The sequence below is a fragment of the Microtus oregoni genome, unplaced genomic scaffold (genome assembly GCF_018167655.1).
Source record: "Microtus oregoni isolate MIOR12 unplaced genomic scaffold, Mior012 000002F_ref0000024, whole genome shotgun sequence".
In the NCBI taxonomy this organism is placed as follows: domain Eukaryota; kingdom Metazoa; phylum Chordata; class Mammalia; order Rodentia; family Cricetidae; genus Microtus; species Microtus oregoni.
The window spans coordinates 28305341-28324930 of NW_024543061.1; the positions used below are offsets into that span (position 1 = coordinate 28305341).

The 19590-nt window shown below is 47.7% G+C and overlaps 1 protein-coding gene across 1 annotated transcript in view; it reads right to left on the reverse strand.

Moving 5' to 3' along the window:
- Positions 1 to 10813: 10813 nt before the first annotated feature.
- Positions 10814 to 19590, reverse strand: part of Antxr1 (ANTXR cell adhesion molecule 1) — a 191321-nt gene continuing 182544 nt past the window's right edge. The window contains exon 18 of the mRNA XM_041639405.1: positions 10814 to 14225. Within this exon, the coding sequence (XP_041495339.1) occupies positions 13965 to 14225 (261 nt within the window). The 3' untranslated portion in view covers positions 10814 to 13964. The remainder of the gene's footprint in view (positions 14226 to 19590) is intronic.

Below are 19590 nucleotides of genomic sequence, written 5' to 3' on the forward strand. Positions count from 1 at the left end.
ACCCTCAGCTCTTTCCCTTCTGATTCTTCAGCTCAGCTGCCCTGGACGAGCTATAGATGTGGCTGCTCCAGTCTTCCCCATCCTGTTAGCATCCGCATCCTCCTGTGTCTACAGCCACAGCTTCATCCGTACCCATTACTACAGTCCTAAGATCGTGTGTGGATCCTTCAGACAGGTGTGTTCTCCCGCATAACTACACAACACTGGTAAAACCCATTACATTAATAATGAATCCATAGACCTCATTGAAGCTTTGCTGAATATTCCAGTATGCTCCTTGCACTGTCATAGAGTCCTTTTCTCTTTCCCACCATAGCACTTATGACCTTTAATGAGCGTTTGAAATCGTAGGCTACTGTTCTTAGTAAGTCATATTTGCGATGACAGTGTTCACGAGTGTAGTTATACTGGATAGTTTTATATTGACTTGACACAAGCTAAAGTCATCCGAGGGGAGGGAACCTCCCTTAAGGAAATGCCTCCAAAGAACTGGGCTGCAGTCAAACCTGTAGGGCATTTTCCAAGTTAGTGATTGATGGGGGAGAGCCCAACTCAATGTGGGTGGTGCCATCCTTGGGTAAGTGGTCCTGGGTTCTATAAGAAAGCAGGCTGGACAAGCCATGGGAGCAAGCTAGTAAGTAGCACCCTACATGGCCTGTGCCTCAGCTTCTGCCTTCAGGTCTGCCCTGCTTAGTTCCTGTCCTGACTTTCTTTGATGGTGAACACTGCTGTGGAAATGTGAGCCAAATAAGCCCTTTCCTCCTCAGCTTGCTTTGATTACAGTCTTCCATCACAGCAATGGTGACCCTAAGGAGGACAACCCACCAGGTGGGAGTTGATACAGTCACGATAATGAGAGGAATCCTTACAGGTTCCGTCGAAGCGCGGGCTGTCCTGATGTTTACTTTCATTTTCCAGTCGTCTAGCTTCTGCAATATTTCTAGATGTTTTCCTTTCTTCCTGTGCTTCCCTCCCACCCCTACCCAGAGCTCACAGTTTCCGAGTGAAGCCAGGTTTTCTAGGCTGTGGAACAGCAGTATTCTCAAAAGCTTCAGTCAAAGTGTAAATTGGTACAAAAGCTGGAAAAAAAACTCGACATTGATTGATGTTGAAAAGTGTGTGTCTTATGACCAAGCAATTCTACTTATTGGAATATTCCCAATCACTGTGTTGTGTAATGTGGTAGTGGCTGGCCACATGTGGTTCTCTGAGTCTGTGAAATGTGTCAAGCTAGCACTGAAACACTGTAAATATAAAATGCCCCGTGGGCTGTGAGGATTTAATAGAAAATAATTAAACTATCTCTTTTAAGTTTGTTTTAAAATATTGAATATATACTGAAATGATAAGGGTTTGGGCATATTCACTCAAACAAATTTATCATATTTTCAGTTTATAAAATATGGCTGGAATGTAATCAAGTCAGACTGTTGACATAAACAAGCAAGGAACGGTAGCTGTGCAACGTAGGTACAGAGGCCTTGACGATGGAGGGGAATTCCAGAGCGGGAGTCTTTCAGGACGTTCTGAAGTTGAGGCGAGGGGGAGGTCTTTGTGGCACTCTATCAGCTAGCCTGTGGTTTTCCTCTGTCTTCCTGGATGGGAATGTAACTAAGGAAGTCTCTGTGCTGGGGAGGGAGTTGTCTCAGAAGGGACTCAGCTAGGAGCCTTAGCCCTGGTAGTCCCAGCAGCCTGAGAACAAGGCGCTGACCTTGCAGAGGGTTCCTGAGCAGAGAACCCACTCTGCCACAGCTGCCATTGGTGCCACCCCTTCGAATCTGAGCATTTTATTTCTAGGTTCTAATTTGTCTCAATTCTTGGGAACTGATTGTAACACTACACCAGTTCCATTCCATGTTCTACTCACTACGTGCTTCGGGAACGAGACTGAAAATTTAAAAACATAACACAGAGACAGAGACAGACAGACAGACAGAGCCTTGGGAACATCCTTGAGACAAGAATGCCAAGAACGCCCACTTTATTGTGGTCAGGGGCAGCTTATATAGGACTCTGGCCATGTCCCAGCTCTCGGGATCTTTCAGCTGCAGACTCATCAGAACCCACTCCCCTGCCATCACGGTCTCGTGCTCAAAGCAGCTGCAGGCTGCTCAGAGCAGAGGAAAACAAGTTGTTTACAAGAAATTCAGGGTCTGGTGGTCCACGGTCCCCAACAACTGATGTGAGAAAGAGTCAGCGGAATGCACGCAGTTGTTGCTGTAGCTAATGCCGAAGCTGACATGAATCTTGGCCATCCTTATCTACTCTAGATGAACAGCCTGATGGAGAGAGGTCGGATCCTTATCCCTGTAGGATCCGAGCTCCGTTCCTCAAGTCAGGGTGGCTTTGATCGTCCATTTGCTATGCGCCTGGAGCCGGGAGGCACCCCGTGTTGAGTGTTCCGCTTTCTCCTGGCACTCGGTAGCAGTACCCCACAGATGCCCCAGTGCTTTACTCCAGGACTTACCGCAGCCTCTCCAGTGCCTCAGACTTTTTTGTCCTTGAATTAGGCTCTACTTTTGCCTTCCCTGGTTCTGAGACTTTCATTGTGTCATGCTGCAGTGTCCTCAGGCCAACTTGTGGCAGTTTGAATGTAATTGGCCCCCATAAGCTCATAGGAAGTGGCACTATTAGGAGGTGTGGCTTTGTTGGAGTGGGTATGTCCTTGTTGGAGGAAGTGTGTGGTGGGTAGGCTTTGAGGTTTCCTATGCTCAAGAAACTGCCCAGTGTCTCAGTCCATTTCCTGTTGCCTTCATATCAACACGTAGCAGTTCCTTCCCTAGCACCATGTCTTCCTGCATACTACCTTGGTCCCTGCCATGATGATAATGGACTTAACCTCTGAACTGTAAGTCAGCTACCCCAATTAAATGTTTTTCTTTAAAAGAATTGCCATGGTCATGGTGTCTCTTCACAGCAATAGAAACCCTAACTAAGACAGATAGATTTCTCAGTCATCATAGATAGTCACACGAATGAAGTCCTTACATTTTTGTCTGGAGGGAAGAAGACAATCCAGGGTTTGGCATTAGGAAGGATTGTTTGCAGCAAACAGTTTGAAATTTATCCCTGTCCTACCTCTATATAGATGCAGATTTGCATGCATATGGGTTCTGTCCCTTTGGAGATTCTTATATACAGGGGTGAGGGCTGGGGGAGGGGAAGAAGGAGAAACAGGTAAAGCAGGGGAGCTCCTACCTATCACTGTGTGACTCCTGGTGGGTGCGTGTGCAGAGCAGTGCACTCGCGTGTTCCACAGACCTCTAGAAAGCAGGGCAAAAGCTAGCTGTGGACATGGGTGGACAATAAGGCATCAACACCAAGTCAAGGCCAGTAAATGTACTGGGCTCACGGAAGCTGTTGACAGCAGGGACGGTTGGGGTGATCGATGTCAGGTTCTCTCTTAGCTTAATTTTCTGTCTATCAGAAAATACTCAAAACTAAGTCGATTAATTCAAAGGGAAACAAATAGCAAGTGAGCAATCGATGTCTGTAAGTAGTCATGTGACTGAACAGCAGCAGAAGAGAGGGGTCCTTTCTGGCAGTTGAGGATAACCAGACCGTGAGCACACAAACATGCTTGTCAACAAGAGTTTGACTCATGACTGACACAGACACGCAGCTTGCTCCACACAGTTGTGACATAACAGGGATCCGGTCCCATGACAGGATGCTCGGTAAACAAATGAGGCAAAATGAAGCCGATGAGTCCCTGGTGAAGGCCAGGGCTGGCATTCTCTGCTGTCATCCACCCCTAGTCCTGGCATCTGTTTTTAGTTTTCTACCCAAGCCAAAAGTCGAAAGGGACTTGACCCCAGTTGACACAGAATGTAGGTACACGTTGAGGAGTGACCCAGAGAGGACAGGGTTAAAGAGTTGCCAGAGGGACCCATTCAGTACCGCCCAGGGGGAGTCCACACTTCGGAATACTTTGTTATTTGCTTGAAGGGAATGTGGAAGTGGGAACTGAGATCTTATTTATTGGCTCCGTGTTCTCTCTCTCTCTCCCTCTCTCTCTCTCTCTCTCTCTCTCTCTCTCTAATGTGTGTGTGTGTGTGTGTGTGTGTGTGTGTGTGTGTACAGTTGTGTACCTGTGTGTAGAAGCCAGAGGTCAACATAGGTGTCTTCCTTGTCCACTCTCCATCTTATTTTTAAAATTACATGATTAACTTTATAGGCACATGTATGTGCTTGCTAGAGCCTGTGTGTGAAGGCTGGAAGACAACTTCCGGGAGTCATTTCTTTTCCTTCACCCTGTGGGTCCTAGGAATCAAACTCAGACTGTTTGGTTTGGTAGCAAGTACCGTCAGCCACTGAGCAAGCTCACTGGCTCATCCATGTTATTCTTTGAGACACGGTCTCCTACTGAACCTGATATCCACCAAGTCAGCTAGATAGGCTGGCCTGTGAGCCTTCCAACCCTGTTCCTGCGGTACCTGGATTACAGGCACACACCGTGTCTATATCTTATGTGGCTGCTGGGAATCCAAACACAGGTCCATACTTGCAAGACAAGTACTTTCAGGACCGCAAGGGGTGCACCCACATACTGAGACAATGGGGATGTTCTATCGGGAACCCACTAAGGCCAGCTGGCCTGGGTCTGAAAACGCATGGGATAAAACCGGACTTGCTGAACATAGCGGACAATGAGGAATACTGAGAACTCAAGAACAATGGCAATGGGTTTTTGATCCTACTGCACATACTGGCTTTGGGGGAGCCTAGGCAGTTTGGATGCTCACCTTACTAGACCTGGATGGAGGTGGGTGGTCCTTGGACTTCCCACAGGTCAGGGAACCCTGATTGCTCTTCAAGCTGATGAGGGAGGGAGATCTGATAGGGGGAGGGGGAGGGAAATGGGAGGCGGCAGAGGGGAGGAGGCAGAAATCTTTAATAAAAAAAAAAGACAAGTACTTTCTGGTTGTTTTTGTTTTTCTCCTCCTGAGACAGAGTCTCCCTATACTGCCTTGGCTAGCCTGGAACTCACTTTACAGACCAGGCAGGCTGGCCTGTAACTGGCAGAGATCCCCCTGCCTCTGCTGAGCCTCAAGGCATATGTCACTATACCCGGCAGCCCTTGGTTCCTGAGAGGAACTCCTATCCCAGGCAAAGCTTCCATCACCATTGCTAGTTTTCTTGAACTCTTGGAAATGAGATTCCTCTTTTATGTTTGATTTCTCACCTGGCTTGACTGAGCAGTAACCCTGGGCCAGGCACTGTGTGTGGAACTGCTTGTGACTGGACTGCACAGATGTTCTGCATCTGTGGGACAGATAGTGGCCGCAGGACCCAGCCTCCTCGGAATTCCCACTTCAGCCACAAACATGGCATCTCCTCTCCACCCTTTTCTTGCTCCTTCCTGGGAGGGAAGGCCTGCCTGGCTGGCAAGGTGACGAGACTCAGCATCCACAGGGTGGCTTCATCCACAGGGTGGCTTATTGCTGATTAGAAGGAATCTTCTTTTGCAGCAGCTTGAATACATCTGGAATTTTCAATGCGGCAGAGATGGGGGTTCTACCTTACCTCGATCCCCGTGTGATCATAACACTGAGCTGGAGGAGACAGGAGACATGGCTGAGGATTGCCCCTCATACCAGCTCTTGTCTGGAGGGAAGAGGACACGCCAGGATTTGGCGTTAGGAGGATTGAATGTAGCAAACACACATGCCAGTTTGAGGTGAGAAAGGAAACCTCTCTTGCTGGAGAGAGAACTGCACCTGAAGCTCTCCCTGCAAAGTGATTTGTCCGTTGGATGCTTGGGGTCTGCAGTCTTTGCAATCAGCAGGAACCTGGAGAATGGAGCCCAGTGGAGCTCAGTGGAGCTCAGGCAGAAGCCAGTCTCCAAGATAACGGATCACGGAGTGGGTTAGCTCTGTCTTATAGACAGACCAAGCAGGATTTGCCTGAAATCCTTATCTACATGAAAATGTGGCTGGAAACATAAGACCATCATTAATTCCAGTCCATCCTTTTTTCAAAAAAAGGGTTTTATTTCTAATACATCTTTGTGTGTTTGACATGTGCCTGCAGGTGTGATGTGTACATGTGCATGTGTGTGCCCAAGGAGTCCAGAAGTGGGCATCAGATCTCCTGGCAGTTGTGAACTGCCTGACGTGGCTGCTGAGAACCAAACTCTGGCCTTCTACAAGAGCAGGAAGCCGTCATTCTAGTCTGTAAATAACAAGAAGAATAACGCTAAGCAAAAGTTCATAATCTGTGCACCCTGCAGAGTTGGGGTGGCATCCACAGATGCGGTGTCAGTATGCTGTGGTTCTCTCAGGGCGAACAGTTTTAGGCGTGACTGAAGCATGGATAACTGACAGATCCCTCATTTCATGACCTTCTGTAATAGAAGAAAGCATGTTTTCTGCACTTGGGTGGGGCACACACGACTATCAAGTCCCTTGCTTTTCAAATCGTTTGTAAAAATGCAAATGGTTACACGCGGAAAACCACCATTTACGAGCTCCTCCCATTTTAGTGTTTCCGGTAAGCTCCGCACTGGTGGTGTGTTGGCAGTCTGGGGACGTGTTGTTGAAAGTCCTGACTGCAGTTAATTAGGCAGCTTCCAGAGGAACTCTATTTGGTGTTCTCTACTGACTAGCAAAGCTGTGTGGACTGCTGCCACCGCTTTACCAAATGCCATGAAGTGGCACTTTAAAAATGATGAAAATGTTGCAATTTTGACTTCCAAATATTAAAATAACATGTCCTACCAAACAGAGAAGACAGCACCTCTAATTCTGTGGCCATGTGAATGTTGAGGGGACAAGAGAGGAGTCGGGTCACATGGGGTGGAAGCACAAGACTTCTTAGATGTGGTTAGCTTTGGCATGAGCTATGGTGGCTCCAATGATCACAGTGCAATCGTCAAAAATAAAAACCACGTGTTTGGTGTATGCCAACCCTGCCTGGATATCACATGTGGTGGTTTGAGGGAGAAATGGGCTCATGGATTTGAACACTTGTCCCTAGTTGGGGGAGTTTTGGAACCTTTGGGAAGTAGAGTCTTGCTGAAGGAAGTACACCCCTGGGGGCAGGCTTTGAGGTTTTGTAGCTTGACCCCACTTCCGGTTCTCTTTGTTTGCTTCCTGTGTGCAGAGGAAGTGTGGTCTCTCTGCTTCCTCACTTCCAGGCTAGCCTCCCGCGCCTACCCCATGCTCTCCCTACCATGACAGACTGCATGGCCTCTGAAACTACAAACCAAAATCAACCCTTTCTCTCCCACATTGCTTTTATTGTCTGTGTATTCTATCACAGCAACAGAAAGTTTAGTATATATTTTATATTATCTATATTATATTATATTATATTATTCTCATTGTTTTATACCTGAGTACAAATACTTCAAACGACAGTGTGCTGTCTATTTTTTTTTGTCAACTTGATAGAAACTAAAGGCAATCTCAACTGAGAGCACGTGTCTACAGATTTGTTAGACAAATCTATTGTGTATTTTCTTGATGAATGATTGATGTGGGAGGCCCAGGATATAGGGTGCAGTGCCACCTCTGGGCGGGTATAGGAAAGCACTCTGATCAAGTCAACATCAACAAGCCAGTAAGCAGCATTCCTCATGGCTTCTTCTTCAGTTTCTGCTTCTAGGTTCCTGCCCTGACTTCCTTTGATGCTGGATTCTGATGAGGAAGTGTACTGTGAAATAAACCCTTTCCTCCCCAAGATGCTTTTGGCCATGGTGTTTCATCACAGCAAATGAAACCTTAACTGAGGCAGGTTGAGATGAGATCTAGTACCCATGGGACTCCAGTTCTTGCTCATGGTGGGCAGCTGGTTCATAATCTCATTCCCGTCTTGATGGTGCATTGTGACACTACTCGGAGAACTAGAAGTGATTTCAGGAGCAAGTTGACCGTCCATGAAAGTGGAATATAACAATTTTAAATTATACCATACCATATAAATTTCCATTTAAAAATGATTTATTTTTATTGCCTTTATTTATGTTTATAAAGTGTGTATATATCTGTGTGTATATGAGCATGTGAGTGCAGTGCTCTCAAAGACCAGAAGGGGCGTTGAATCTCACTAAAACTGGAGTCATAGGTGCTTGTGGATGCCCTGACATGGGTGCTGGGAACTGAACTCAGATCCTCTGGAAGAGCAGCAGGTGCTCTTAACTGCTGACCATATCTCCCGCCCCAATTTTCAGTATAAGACAACTGGAATCGATGTTGGTGTAAGAAGTAAGATAGGATTCCAGCTTTTCTTTTTTTTTCCTTCAAATTGCTAGTTAATTATCCCAGATTTTGTATTAAGGATGCAATTAAAAAATGCATCCATTACCCAAAACTTTAAAGTGAATATTAATGAAAACTTGGAAAAAATGGTGGTCTGATTGTGTTGACAAATGTTCTTATTCTGATTAAGATGAATTTAGGCCTGATGAAGTCCTATAAGAAACAAGCCAGGAAGCTAGGAAAAGACAATCTCCCTATATGCAAACAGCTGCCTTGGGAGGGCCAGGGCACAGCACAACTGAAGCCATGGCAGAGGCAGGACAAAAACAGTGACATAGTCTGTGACGGACAGGGCGTCAACACAGCGTTGCCTGGTCAACTGCTCTGCGAGAAGAATCCATTTCCTTTCTGCCCCGGCAACCAAATCAGTCTCCACTGGTTATATTAGTTACTTCCCTACGAGGCCCAGTACTCACTGGTTATATTAGTTACTTCCCTACGAGGCCAAGTACTCACTGGTTATATTAGTTACTTCCCTACGAGGCCAAGTCCTCACTGGTTATATTAGTTACTTCCCTACGAGGCCAAGTCCTCACTGGTTATATTAGTTACTTCCCCATGAGGTCAAGTACTCACTGGTTATATTAGTTACTTCCCTACGAGGCCAAGTCCTCACTGGTTATATTAGTTACTTCCCCATGAGGTCAAGTACTCACTGGTTATATTAGTTACTTCCCTACAAGGTCAAGTTCTCACTGGTTATATTAGTTACTTCCCTACGAGGCCCAGTACTCACTGGTTATATTAGTTACTTCCCTACGAGGCCAAGTCCTCACTGGTTATATTAGTTACTTCCCCATGAGGTCAAGTACTCACTGGTTATATTAGTTACTTCCCTACAAGGTCAAGTTCTCACTGGTTACATTAGTTACTTCCCTATGAGGTCAAGTCCTCACTGGTTATATTAGTTACTTCCCTACGAGGCCCAGTACTCACTGGTTATATTAGTTACTTCCCTACGAGGCCAAGTCCTCACTGGTTATATTAGTTACTTCCCCATGAGGTCAAGTCCTCACTGGTTATATTAGTTACTTCCCCATGAGGCCCAGTACTCACTGGTTATATTAGTTACTTCCCTACGAGGCCAAGTCCTCACTGGTTATATTAGTTACTTCCCTACGAGGCCAAGTCCTCACTGGTTATATTAGTTACTTCCCTACGAGGCCAAGTCCTCACTGGTTATATTAGTTACTTCCCCATGAGGTCAAGTACTTACTGGTTATATTAGTTACTTCCCTACAAGGTCAAGTTCTCACTGGTTATATTAGTTACTTCCCTATGAGGTCCAGTCCTCACTGGTTATATTAGTTACTTCCCTATGAGGTCCAGTCCTCACTGGTTATATTAGTTAATTCCCTATCAGGTCCAGTACCTGGCAGGAGCAACTTGAGGTGAGTGGGTACAGTCACATCTATCACAGCAAGGAAGGCGTGGCCGAGTGAATCCATGGTAGTAGGAGCATGGTGGCTACTGCTTCTCCACGGCAAATCCGTTTGGGTGACTCTTCTCTGCCATCCAGGCCCCACTTCCTGAAGGTCTGGGAGTCCCAGGTGTCCAAACCCAGAAGCCTGTGGAGGGGTATCTCAACTCATAGCACCCACACAGTGGTTGTGTGTGTTCATTCAAGACAGGAGCTGACTGCACAGCCCTAGCTAGTCAGCCACTAGCAGCGAGCATCCTGTCTCTGCCTCAGGATATTTTTCGTCTGCATTTCTCTGTCTTCACTTTTTATCTCTCACTTACCAAGAATTCCCTTTTTTTAAAGCTTTATTTATTTAGTATGTACACAGTATTCTATCTGCATGTGTGCCTGCAGGCTAGAAGAGGGCACCAGATCTCATTACAGATGGTTGTGAGGCACCATGTGGTTGCTGGGAATTGAACTCAGGACCTCTGGAAGAATAGCCAGTGCTCTTAACCTCTGAGCCATCTCTCCAGCCCCCAAGAATTCACTTTTAAATTAGAAAATTATTACTAGAAATGAGGACCATTTTAAATCTTAAAGCTAAAGAAAGCAGTTAAGATTTTAAGCGGCTAGAAAATTTAGAAGAAGAATGTCTTTCAGTGTACATAATGACAGCTACTCTGTTTAATTATTCTACATTTATTTTATGCCTGTGTGTGCGTGTATGCGGGTGCTTGTGTGCTTCAGAGTGCCTGTGTGTGCATGTATGTGGGTGCTTGTGTGCTTCAGAGTGCCTGTGTGTGCGTGTATGCGGGTGCTTGTGTGCTTCAGTGTGCCTGTGTGTGCATGTATGCGGGTGCTTGTGTGCTTCAGAGTGCCTGTGTGTGCATGTATGTGGGTGCTTGTGTGCTTCAGTGTGCCTGTGGAGGTCAGAGGACAGCAATTCTTAGGAGTGGTTCTCTCCTTCTAGCATGTGTGTTCCGGGAATCGAACTCAGGTTGTCAGGCTTGGCAGCAAGCTCCTTTGCCAGCTGAGCCCTCTCACTAGCCTGCCAGCTATTTCCTTATGACACCTTGGTAAGTACTTGAAAAAACGTGTACTTTATTTTAATGACAAGCACACAAATAAAAAGGAAAAGAGCTGGTTTTAGGTATTTATTATTATTCTTTTAAAAAAGCAACTTCCAGGGTATACCATTGTACAGGTTCAGCCTAGTCTCCTACAGCACGGTACAGCGATGATCTTTCATAACAATGACTCGGAGGTGCTGAACATCCATAACTAAATTATCATAGAAAAAGAGAAGAGTCTAATGTTACGTGCATCCAGAAATCATATTCTAATGCGTTGAAATCAGTTCTCCAAGCATGATAGTGTAGCCAGACTCAGACAGCTAAGACGACAGCTGACCAGCATGCTCCCTTCCCTTCCCCCTGGTGAGTACGAACAGGCTTGCTAGGGTTTGCAAACGAATTCCACCCTTTTACACAGCGTGAATTCCTTCTGCTCCTGAACTGTTGGTCAGCATCTTACACTCATCCTTTGATGGACTTCCCACCACCACGTTGTGTGCAGGCAGCAAGTGGAGATCATGTCTCTGCTCCTCCTTAGGGTCCTAGTGAGACCCCCCTCCCTGGCTGAGAGCCAAGACTTCCCATTGGTTTGCGGGTAGCTTTGTCCCTGGTGCCTGGGAGGACCCTGTTTGTGAGCGAGCTGTCAACAGAGGGACTGACCGCAGTTCTCAGCAAGGCTGTCCTAGATGTTGTGTAAACGAGGGTGTCGTCAGTTCAGTAACTATTGGTACATTAAAGCGGTATAGTCGTGGGAAATCAACAAGCACAGCTTGGAGAGTAACCTGCCGTGAAACATCACTGGCTTTAATAATTTACTACAACTGTTCTTTTTATTCACACCTATAGGACGTGCTTCCATCTGTCACGTGGAATATGAATATATACAACAAAATTTGGCTTTTATATAAAAAAAAACTCCATAAGGACAATAACAAGGGGTCAAACAAATAACACACACGGTTTCCTAATTAGAACCACCATCTCCTGTTGCTTACAGGGAACTACATAGAACCGATGGACTTTGTAAACCAGGTAGACTTTCCTGCCCAGAGTAGCCTACTATGAAAGGTAGTAACCTTGTCCAGTTTCTAGAAACTTCTAACCATAATTCTGAATGACCAGGGAAGACATACTGAGTCAATTCTAAGGTCAAACCTTGCAAATTCTTCTCAGAATCACCATGTACCAACATTCCTTATTCCTCAGACACTTTACTATGGCCTCTTGGGAAACTGTACAGGGCACAGGGTGGCCTGCTGCCTTCCCTGGAGCCCACTTTTGTTGAACAGCAACGCCAGCATCTTGGTTCAAACTTTCTTATGGCCACACAAATGTGCAGTCGTGGTGTGGGGGGGGGGCGTTTTGTACTGCCAGCAGTCAAAACAGTAGCCAAGGGGGAGGGGGCTCATTGTCCACATGCTGTGAGCCTGGGGAGCCCATTCTCCTGGGAATGGGTGTCTGGGGCCCAGCAATGCCACCACCCTTGTTTAATGAGGGACTTGCACTAAAGAAGCTTTGTTCAGTAAGAGTAAGGGAGGTTGCGTCCCTAAGTCCTGAAAAGCAGGGCATGGCGAGGTCTGGGGTACAAAAGTGTCACCGCGGATGGGCCCTCATGGGTCATGGACTTAGGCACCCCTAGGTCGATTCTCCCCAGACAATACCTTTCATGCTGGTAGCTCACCCATTCTCCTCTGCTTCTTTAAGGTGGGGATTGCAAATAGTGTTTATCTCTGTCAATTCTAAGTGATGATTGACAGACCATTAGAGCTGCGGTTTGAAGTATTGTGGCAAAATATCATTGGGCTAAACTGAGAAGTAGTCCTGAGGCTAATTAGAAATGTCGCCTGGGGAACAGGAATTGGCACCTACAGAATGTGCCGCATCTGACGCCTCTGCTCTAAACAAGCAGAAGGAAGGAGGCTAACTTGTTCTTAAGGGGTCTTTGTGGACCGCAGCCTAAAGCACAGACACAGTCCCTAAACCTATTTATTTTCTATTTATTTTCAATTTTTTGTTCCAGCGAAGAGTTTATAGTTTTGGGTGCCTGAGACGGGAATTTCAGGACCCATGGAAAACTGAGGGTAGGAGCATGATTTTGGAGGGGCTGCACATTGCCTTTGACAATGACCTCTGTTTTCATGGGTGGGTGACAATGCCCAGAATTTACGTGAGGTTAGTGGGCTCACTGGTCAGGCGGCAGATGTGGAGGAATGGGATGGCAGTTCAGGCAGGGCTTTTCTGTGTTACATACAGAATGTGCTTCAACAACCGCTAATATTTGTGAGTAGATTGAAGGGCCAAGGAGAAACACACCTGCTTCTACACACAATGGCTTGTTTCCGAGTGAATCAATGGGGAATAGTTTTCTTATCAGGTCAGGACTACTGTCTCTCGAAATCTCCGGTGTACTGAAGATGGAGGACCTTGTGACCTCATGTGATCACCTCTGACCTATGCCAAAGCCAAACCTCTATGTGTAAGGCAAATCGTTAGCAGGTTGCCTCTGACAATGACAGAGCTTGGTGGTTTAGGGACTGTGCCTGGCTGAAGCCACCTCTAGATGTACCAGCTGGATGCTCCCATAAAGGATTGCTGATCGGTGTTAAGGACCGACTCCATTAGTGTCTCAGCATGGCAACACAACTTTCCCACCGCCAAGACTGCTTCCCTCCTCACCAGGAAACTGGGGGGTTTGGGAAGGAGAATAGAGCATGTGTTCTTATACAAGACATCCTGCAGATCCCCGGTGAATACCAGTCTGATGCACCCTGGGGACACCACACCTTTTCAGAGTTGCTGGCCAGTGCCCAGGGGTAAAGATGGCCTGGTTCCCAGTCCAAGGGTCAGGAGTCAAGTCATGGAGAAAGGTGGCATCCAGAATCACAACCAGGTTATTTCTTATCCAATGCTGCATTCCGTTCTCAGAAATTATTTTCTTCCTGGCCTCCATGGTACATGATCTGGTTGAGAGCATCTTGGCAGTGTAGCCATCTCTGGAACCTTCTTCTAGAGGTGAGGGGTCACAGGCTCGAAATGTGACTGCAATTGTCTCATTGTCTGTCTTCAGGCAGTTTTGTTTCCCATTTTGTTCTGCCCATCACGACTTGCTTTGAAATCGTGCCAGGTCAGTCACCACTCACCACCTTGGGCTGGGAAGATCTTTCTAACAGTAGCGGAACCTCCTCCTGGAGTTTCTCAGGCAGCCCAGAGCACAGACTTTGGGTTCTAGACAGAAGGTCTTGGAGGAGGTCGGGAGGGGGGTGGTGCCCTGTTAGGGGGCGGGGCCTGAGGAGGAGGGGGGAGAGTGGAAGGTGGGCAGGGGATGGGAGGAGTGGGGGCACTGGGGGCTGGGGGAGGGCAGTGGGGAGCAGGGGGTGGGGGTGTGTAGATAGGAGCAGGAGGTGGGGAGCTGGGGTGGTAGGCGTTGTTGAGGGGGTACTTGGCGGCCTGAGTGTTCTTCACTCTGGTAAAGTTGATGCAGCGCCCCTGGAAGAGAATCAGAGGAGGAACATGAATGGATGCTCAGCACGGTGGACACCGCCATGTTGCCTCTGACCTGGCGACCTGGTGCTCAGCACCGTGGACCACCACCATGCTGCCTCTGACCTTGCGACCTGGTGCTAAGCACCGTGGACCACCACCATGATGCCACTGACCTGGCCACCTGACAATACACTAGCCACTGGTCTCTTTGAATCCTTTCCCTTCCTGGTCCAGCTGGGTCTCAGATTGCTCCAGTCCCTTTCCCTTACAGTCTCTGACCTTCTTGGGTGGGGAGAGAGGAAAGATGGCTGGCACTAGCTGGACCATAGCGTTATGGAGGGTGTCACATTTACTTTTAGCCTTGCCAGTAGGGTGTGACCAGCATTCCCTTCCCTGGAAAGAAGTTGAGGTTGAGAAACAAGAACCTTTCCCTGGCCCTTCACACCAGAATGCTTTTTTTTTTGAGGGGGGTGTGTCCGGTCACAGGACTCTTTTTAGACCTGTCCTTGTAAGAAATTCAGCAAAGACATTTCATTGATGAGTGTGTCTGTCTCCCAAACTTGGCTTCTTTCTTCATGTGTGGCTTCCTAGGGACTTAATAGGACAATGCTGAGAGACCCCTGTCCTTCCCCCAGACTCTGGAGATCACAGAGCCTGGAGCAGGCCTGAAGCAGCTCATCTTCGGCTGTGACCACCTCCTTCTTTCACCAGGCACCTGGCCCCCCACTTGCCCCATGGTAGGATCTCTTATGCATGTTACCATCTGTGTGAACTCCCTGATAAACTCCTCCCACACTGCCAACCAGGCCAGGGAGATGGCCACCCTGTGTGTTCCTGGCCTCCCTTGGCTTCCCAGGCTCATGGGTCATCTGTGGCCCCCAGCTCCCCACATTAGACCCTAGGAAAGGGCCAGAAGGGGAATTCAGGGTGCAGGCTGTAGAATTTAAGGAACAAGTGTGTGTGTGTGTGTGTGTGTGTGTGTGTGTGTGTGTGAGAGAGAGAGAGAGAGAGAGAGCATCCTGAGATCAGGAAGATGCAAGCTTGTGGAGGATGGGAGATAAGACCCTTTCCTCTCCTGTGTGCCCCATCCTTCACGGCAGACGTCCATCTTCCCGGGAAACTCTGGCCCCCACTCTTTATTTGCTTTCTTGGGTATTTTTCTAGTTACTGTCCTTAGCCACATCGTAGCCTGCAGACTGCAGCTGTTTTATCTGTAACTGCTTAGCCTCTCACGACAAGAGGAGACACTCTGCTTTTCTACAAGAAACCTCCCAGGATACTTTGAGTGGAAGGTCTGGAGAGTCACAGTCAGAATGGAGTTGTATGAAGTCACATGGGAAAAGCAGAGGCTTTGGGAGCATTAGCAATAGCCTGGAAATTCCTTTCCAAGACATCATGCTAGCCAGAGTGTCCGGCTCAGAAAGGGCTGGACCTGACCAGACTCTATCTGTTTAGGAATTATGACGTCCCAACAGGTGCCGGCGCCGAAGTCCTTGGTGTGGGTCTATCACAAGGTGAAGCCAGGTCCAAGCTTTCTTGGGGCTCCACTAACTCCAGCAACCACCTGGCGTCTTCTCACTTCCCCTCCCAGAGAGCCCAGCTCTGGCCAGCTTGAAGGGTGAACTCGACAACTGTAGTCTCCACTGGCCAGGCCACTCTCTCTCAGAGTTGAGTGAAGCTGAGCCCTGTTACAGTTTTCTAACGACATTGTATAGGGCTCTTTCCCTCAAGTGCTATGACTGTCTGCCATAAAGTCCCACAGTGACAACCCAGAGTAGGGCTCTCCGGAGCCACCTTCTCTGCCTTCCTTCCTAGACACCTAATGTGTACTGATAGCTTCAGGAACCACGGTCCCTTTAAAGATGGAGATTCTGGGAAGCTGGAGTTTAGGAGAGGACCCCCTCTGCCTTTGGACTGTATAGTTGTCTCTGGGTCAATTAGTCCAGAAGGCCACGTGCTCACTGTGCGGATGAGCACACGGCTTTCCCCAGAGGTTCTGTCTGCAGGTTTGGGAGCTCCTGGCCCTCCACCAATGTCTGCTCAGAGCCCATGCTGGGAGACCAAATCCGTGATGTAGACTGGGGCTCTGGAGAACACCGGCTGCCTACAGGCACAGTGGGCGTGCTTCAGCCACCCTCAGGGAAGGGTCTAGAACAGTGTGGTGTAACACACTTGGGAAATAGCTGAATTTGGTGCTGCCCTCTGCTGCTGGGGAAACAGATGTCATAGGCAGACATGGCCTCGCCTGTGGAAGATATGCAGCTGGATGTAGGTCTGACTCCAGGTTCAGGACTGAGCTGCACACCACTCAAGGCTTCTATGGTAGAATTAGTAAACAGGGAGTAAGTGAAACGCAGTCAGGCAGGGATGGAAGAAGCCTCAGTGGCCCCTCCTGCCTCCCTGTTGCTACATAACTGCTGTCACTCCCGCTCGCAGGACCTCCCACAGTGCTTTGCACACGCAGCTGACAGATACATTTGTACTTATCTTACTGAGAAAAGGTGCAGACTCAGCACCAGTGTACCCTGGAGCACTTTACAGTAAGACCGGCTCTTCAAAGAGAGGCCTGGCCCCCCGAGAGTTCTAAAAACCTGGGCCAGAGGCGCCGGCACAAACATGAGCTACTCCGAGCATAATTGGCCTAAAGATCAGTTCGCAGGGCATTTTGTTTCCCCTCTCACTCTTAGTTTTCGCTTGTGAGGGGATAATAGAAACACCAGATGTCGTTAGTGTTGTACACGCCAGCAGATCTCCAGTGTTTGCTTAAAAGGTTGCTATGGCGACCAGAGCTTTCTCTCATGATACTGGCCCCTTGCAACTCTGTTTAATTCTCTGCAGCACTGTTTCTGGGTGGTTTGAGTCATATCCAAAGCTGGCTTTGACCTTAGTTTACCTTGCCTTCTTTATTAATGAAATAAGGATGCCATTTTTTTTCACACACCAGTAGCACGCGCTCTAATAGAATTTTTAGTTACTGGTGTTTAGCCTGCATACATGCCTGTATACCGTGTGTGTACCTGGAGATCGGAAGTTGTTAGGTCCCCTAGAACTGGAGTCACAGAGGGTTGTGAGCTACCACATGAGTCCTAGGAATTGAACTTGGTTGTTCCTCTGCAAGAGCAAGCAGTGCTCTTAACCACTGAGCCCCCTCTCCAGCCCCTTTGGTAGAATTTTAAGAAGACCTGGGGATAGAACTGAATGGTAGAGCATTTGCCTAGCACCCATGAGATCTTAGCCTCAATCCTCAGTACCATAAACACAAAAAAGCCAAGAGGAAAATGTAACAATCTCTTGTAATACAATGGGAGGGTTATCAGAATACCCCCCCCTACACAGTCTATGAAGCATCCATGAGCACTTCAACATCCTATGAGTGAGGCATCATTGTCTCCACATGGAGAAATGAAAGGGAGGGCTCAGGCCTATTTAAATAATTTGTTCAAAACCACACAGGCAGCAACAGGTGGGGTGGGAATAAAGCCTAGTTCTGCATGGCCGAGGAAGGCATTCTTTTTACTATTATCCTGGCTACGAATAATAAGTGCAAAAAGATTCCCGAAGGACCAATGGCTAGCTTTACACAGTGTAGCACTTGGCCGCAGTCCGTGAACTCGCCACACAGATGTGAGAGGTTGTTCCAGAATGTAAGTCTGTCTGCTCAGTTCACTCTCTTAACGCAAAGTTCTTCACAGCCTTCAATGCCATGGGGTCCTGTGACTCTGGCCTCACTCTACCTACAGGACGTCCAGCCTGTCTTGTCCTCAGGTCTGTGGACACCTTTCAGTGGCATGGACAGTACTCGCTGCTGGTTTCACATGTCTCCCCTTGAAGCCAGGGCTCCTAATAAAACCTCAAGGTCCAAGTCGTCACTTGATAAACAATCCTTACATAGCTGTGGGTCTCTGAGCAGGAGATTTTTAAAGCTCATCTAGTCCTCACAAGCTTGCTTTTTTTAGAAGTCCAGGCTATGACGACTGGGCTATCTAGATATCCCTAAGTTATCTGCCATGGGTTCTCTCCGTTCTTGGGGAGACATAATGAGGATTCTATGTGCTCCCTTCGGTCTCTCCACACTTCCCTCAACGGATTTCTTGTAGCTCAGGCTAGTCTTGATCTTGCTATATTGCCAAGAATAGCTCTGTTTCTATTCTGAATTGTAGGCCATACAAGCATGTACAGCCACACTTTTTTATGTCATGCTGGGGATGGAACCGAGGCTTAATTATGTTTTTAAAGGTAATTGTCCTCCTAACAAATCCCTTTGCCTAATTATGGTGTGGTTGGGACGCAGGGTCCTGCTGACCACATTCAAGGTTTCCCTTGAACTGTAGAGGGTATGGAGACAGGGAACTGAGAGTATGGGACTGTGGTCTGTCGGGGTCTTTGCTTTGTCCCTAACACACTCTTCCTGTGAGACCTGGGGAACGTCACCCTCTCGGAGGCCCTCTCTTCCTTGGTCTTCTGTGCTGGCTAGATGTGGCCAAGGGCCCTTAGTCCTGAGCTCGATGATTTCATCAGGTCTGGGTGGCTGCAGAATCCTCCGCCTGCAGTTTAATTAGATTCTTTTGGGCAGCCAGTTTGCACATCTTTTCATGTTGCTTAGCTTGGCTAGCTCCAATCCTGCCTTTGTACTGCATATCTTCCAGCTGTTTTTTAGAGTTTTGAAATATTAGGAAATTGGAGATTTCAGCATAGGAGGCTTCACCTTCCACGCTTAGGCAGCTCTTCTGAGGATTCAAGCTGGCCCCTGAGTTCTGAGTTTGAGCTGTGGGATGCTGGGGAGCTGGGAGAAGAGCTTTGGGGTGAGTGTGTTTGAGAAATGTGCCAGGGGTGAGCTCATGTATGCTGAGTGTTAGGAAACATCTGGCTCTCAGGCACGCTCAGCAGAGATGGAGCTGGCCTTCGGAGATGCTTAAAAATACGCCACGGCTCCCACAAACTAAACCAAATAGTTTCCTATGAGCAGAGGTCATTCAAGGAAATTGGATTTCACAGAGAGGATACTAAAGCAATCTTGGAAAAAGTGCAACGTGCAAGCCAAGTTTCTTCTACAAATACCTGTTCTCTGATCTAGTTCTCACAGAGGACTGCATGTTTCCTCAAGTGACAAAAGGATTAGCCTTCCAACGTTTGTTTGGAGATGCTGTTTGGGATGGGGGTTGGGGGAAATCAGTCTGTAAAGAAAGTCTGGTTCTCAGAGTAGAATGAAAGCCCATGGGCTCACTGATGTCCGTAGATGAAACTGTTGAAGTTGGCGCTCTAGGGATATCTTAGGAGAGATGACATCAAAGCTACATCTCCCCACGGACACCTCTCCACGCTCTGAGTCACTGCATCCCTTCCCAAGTGGTTGTATCGTCTATCAATC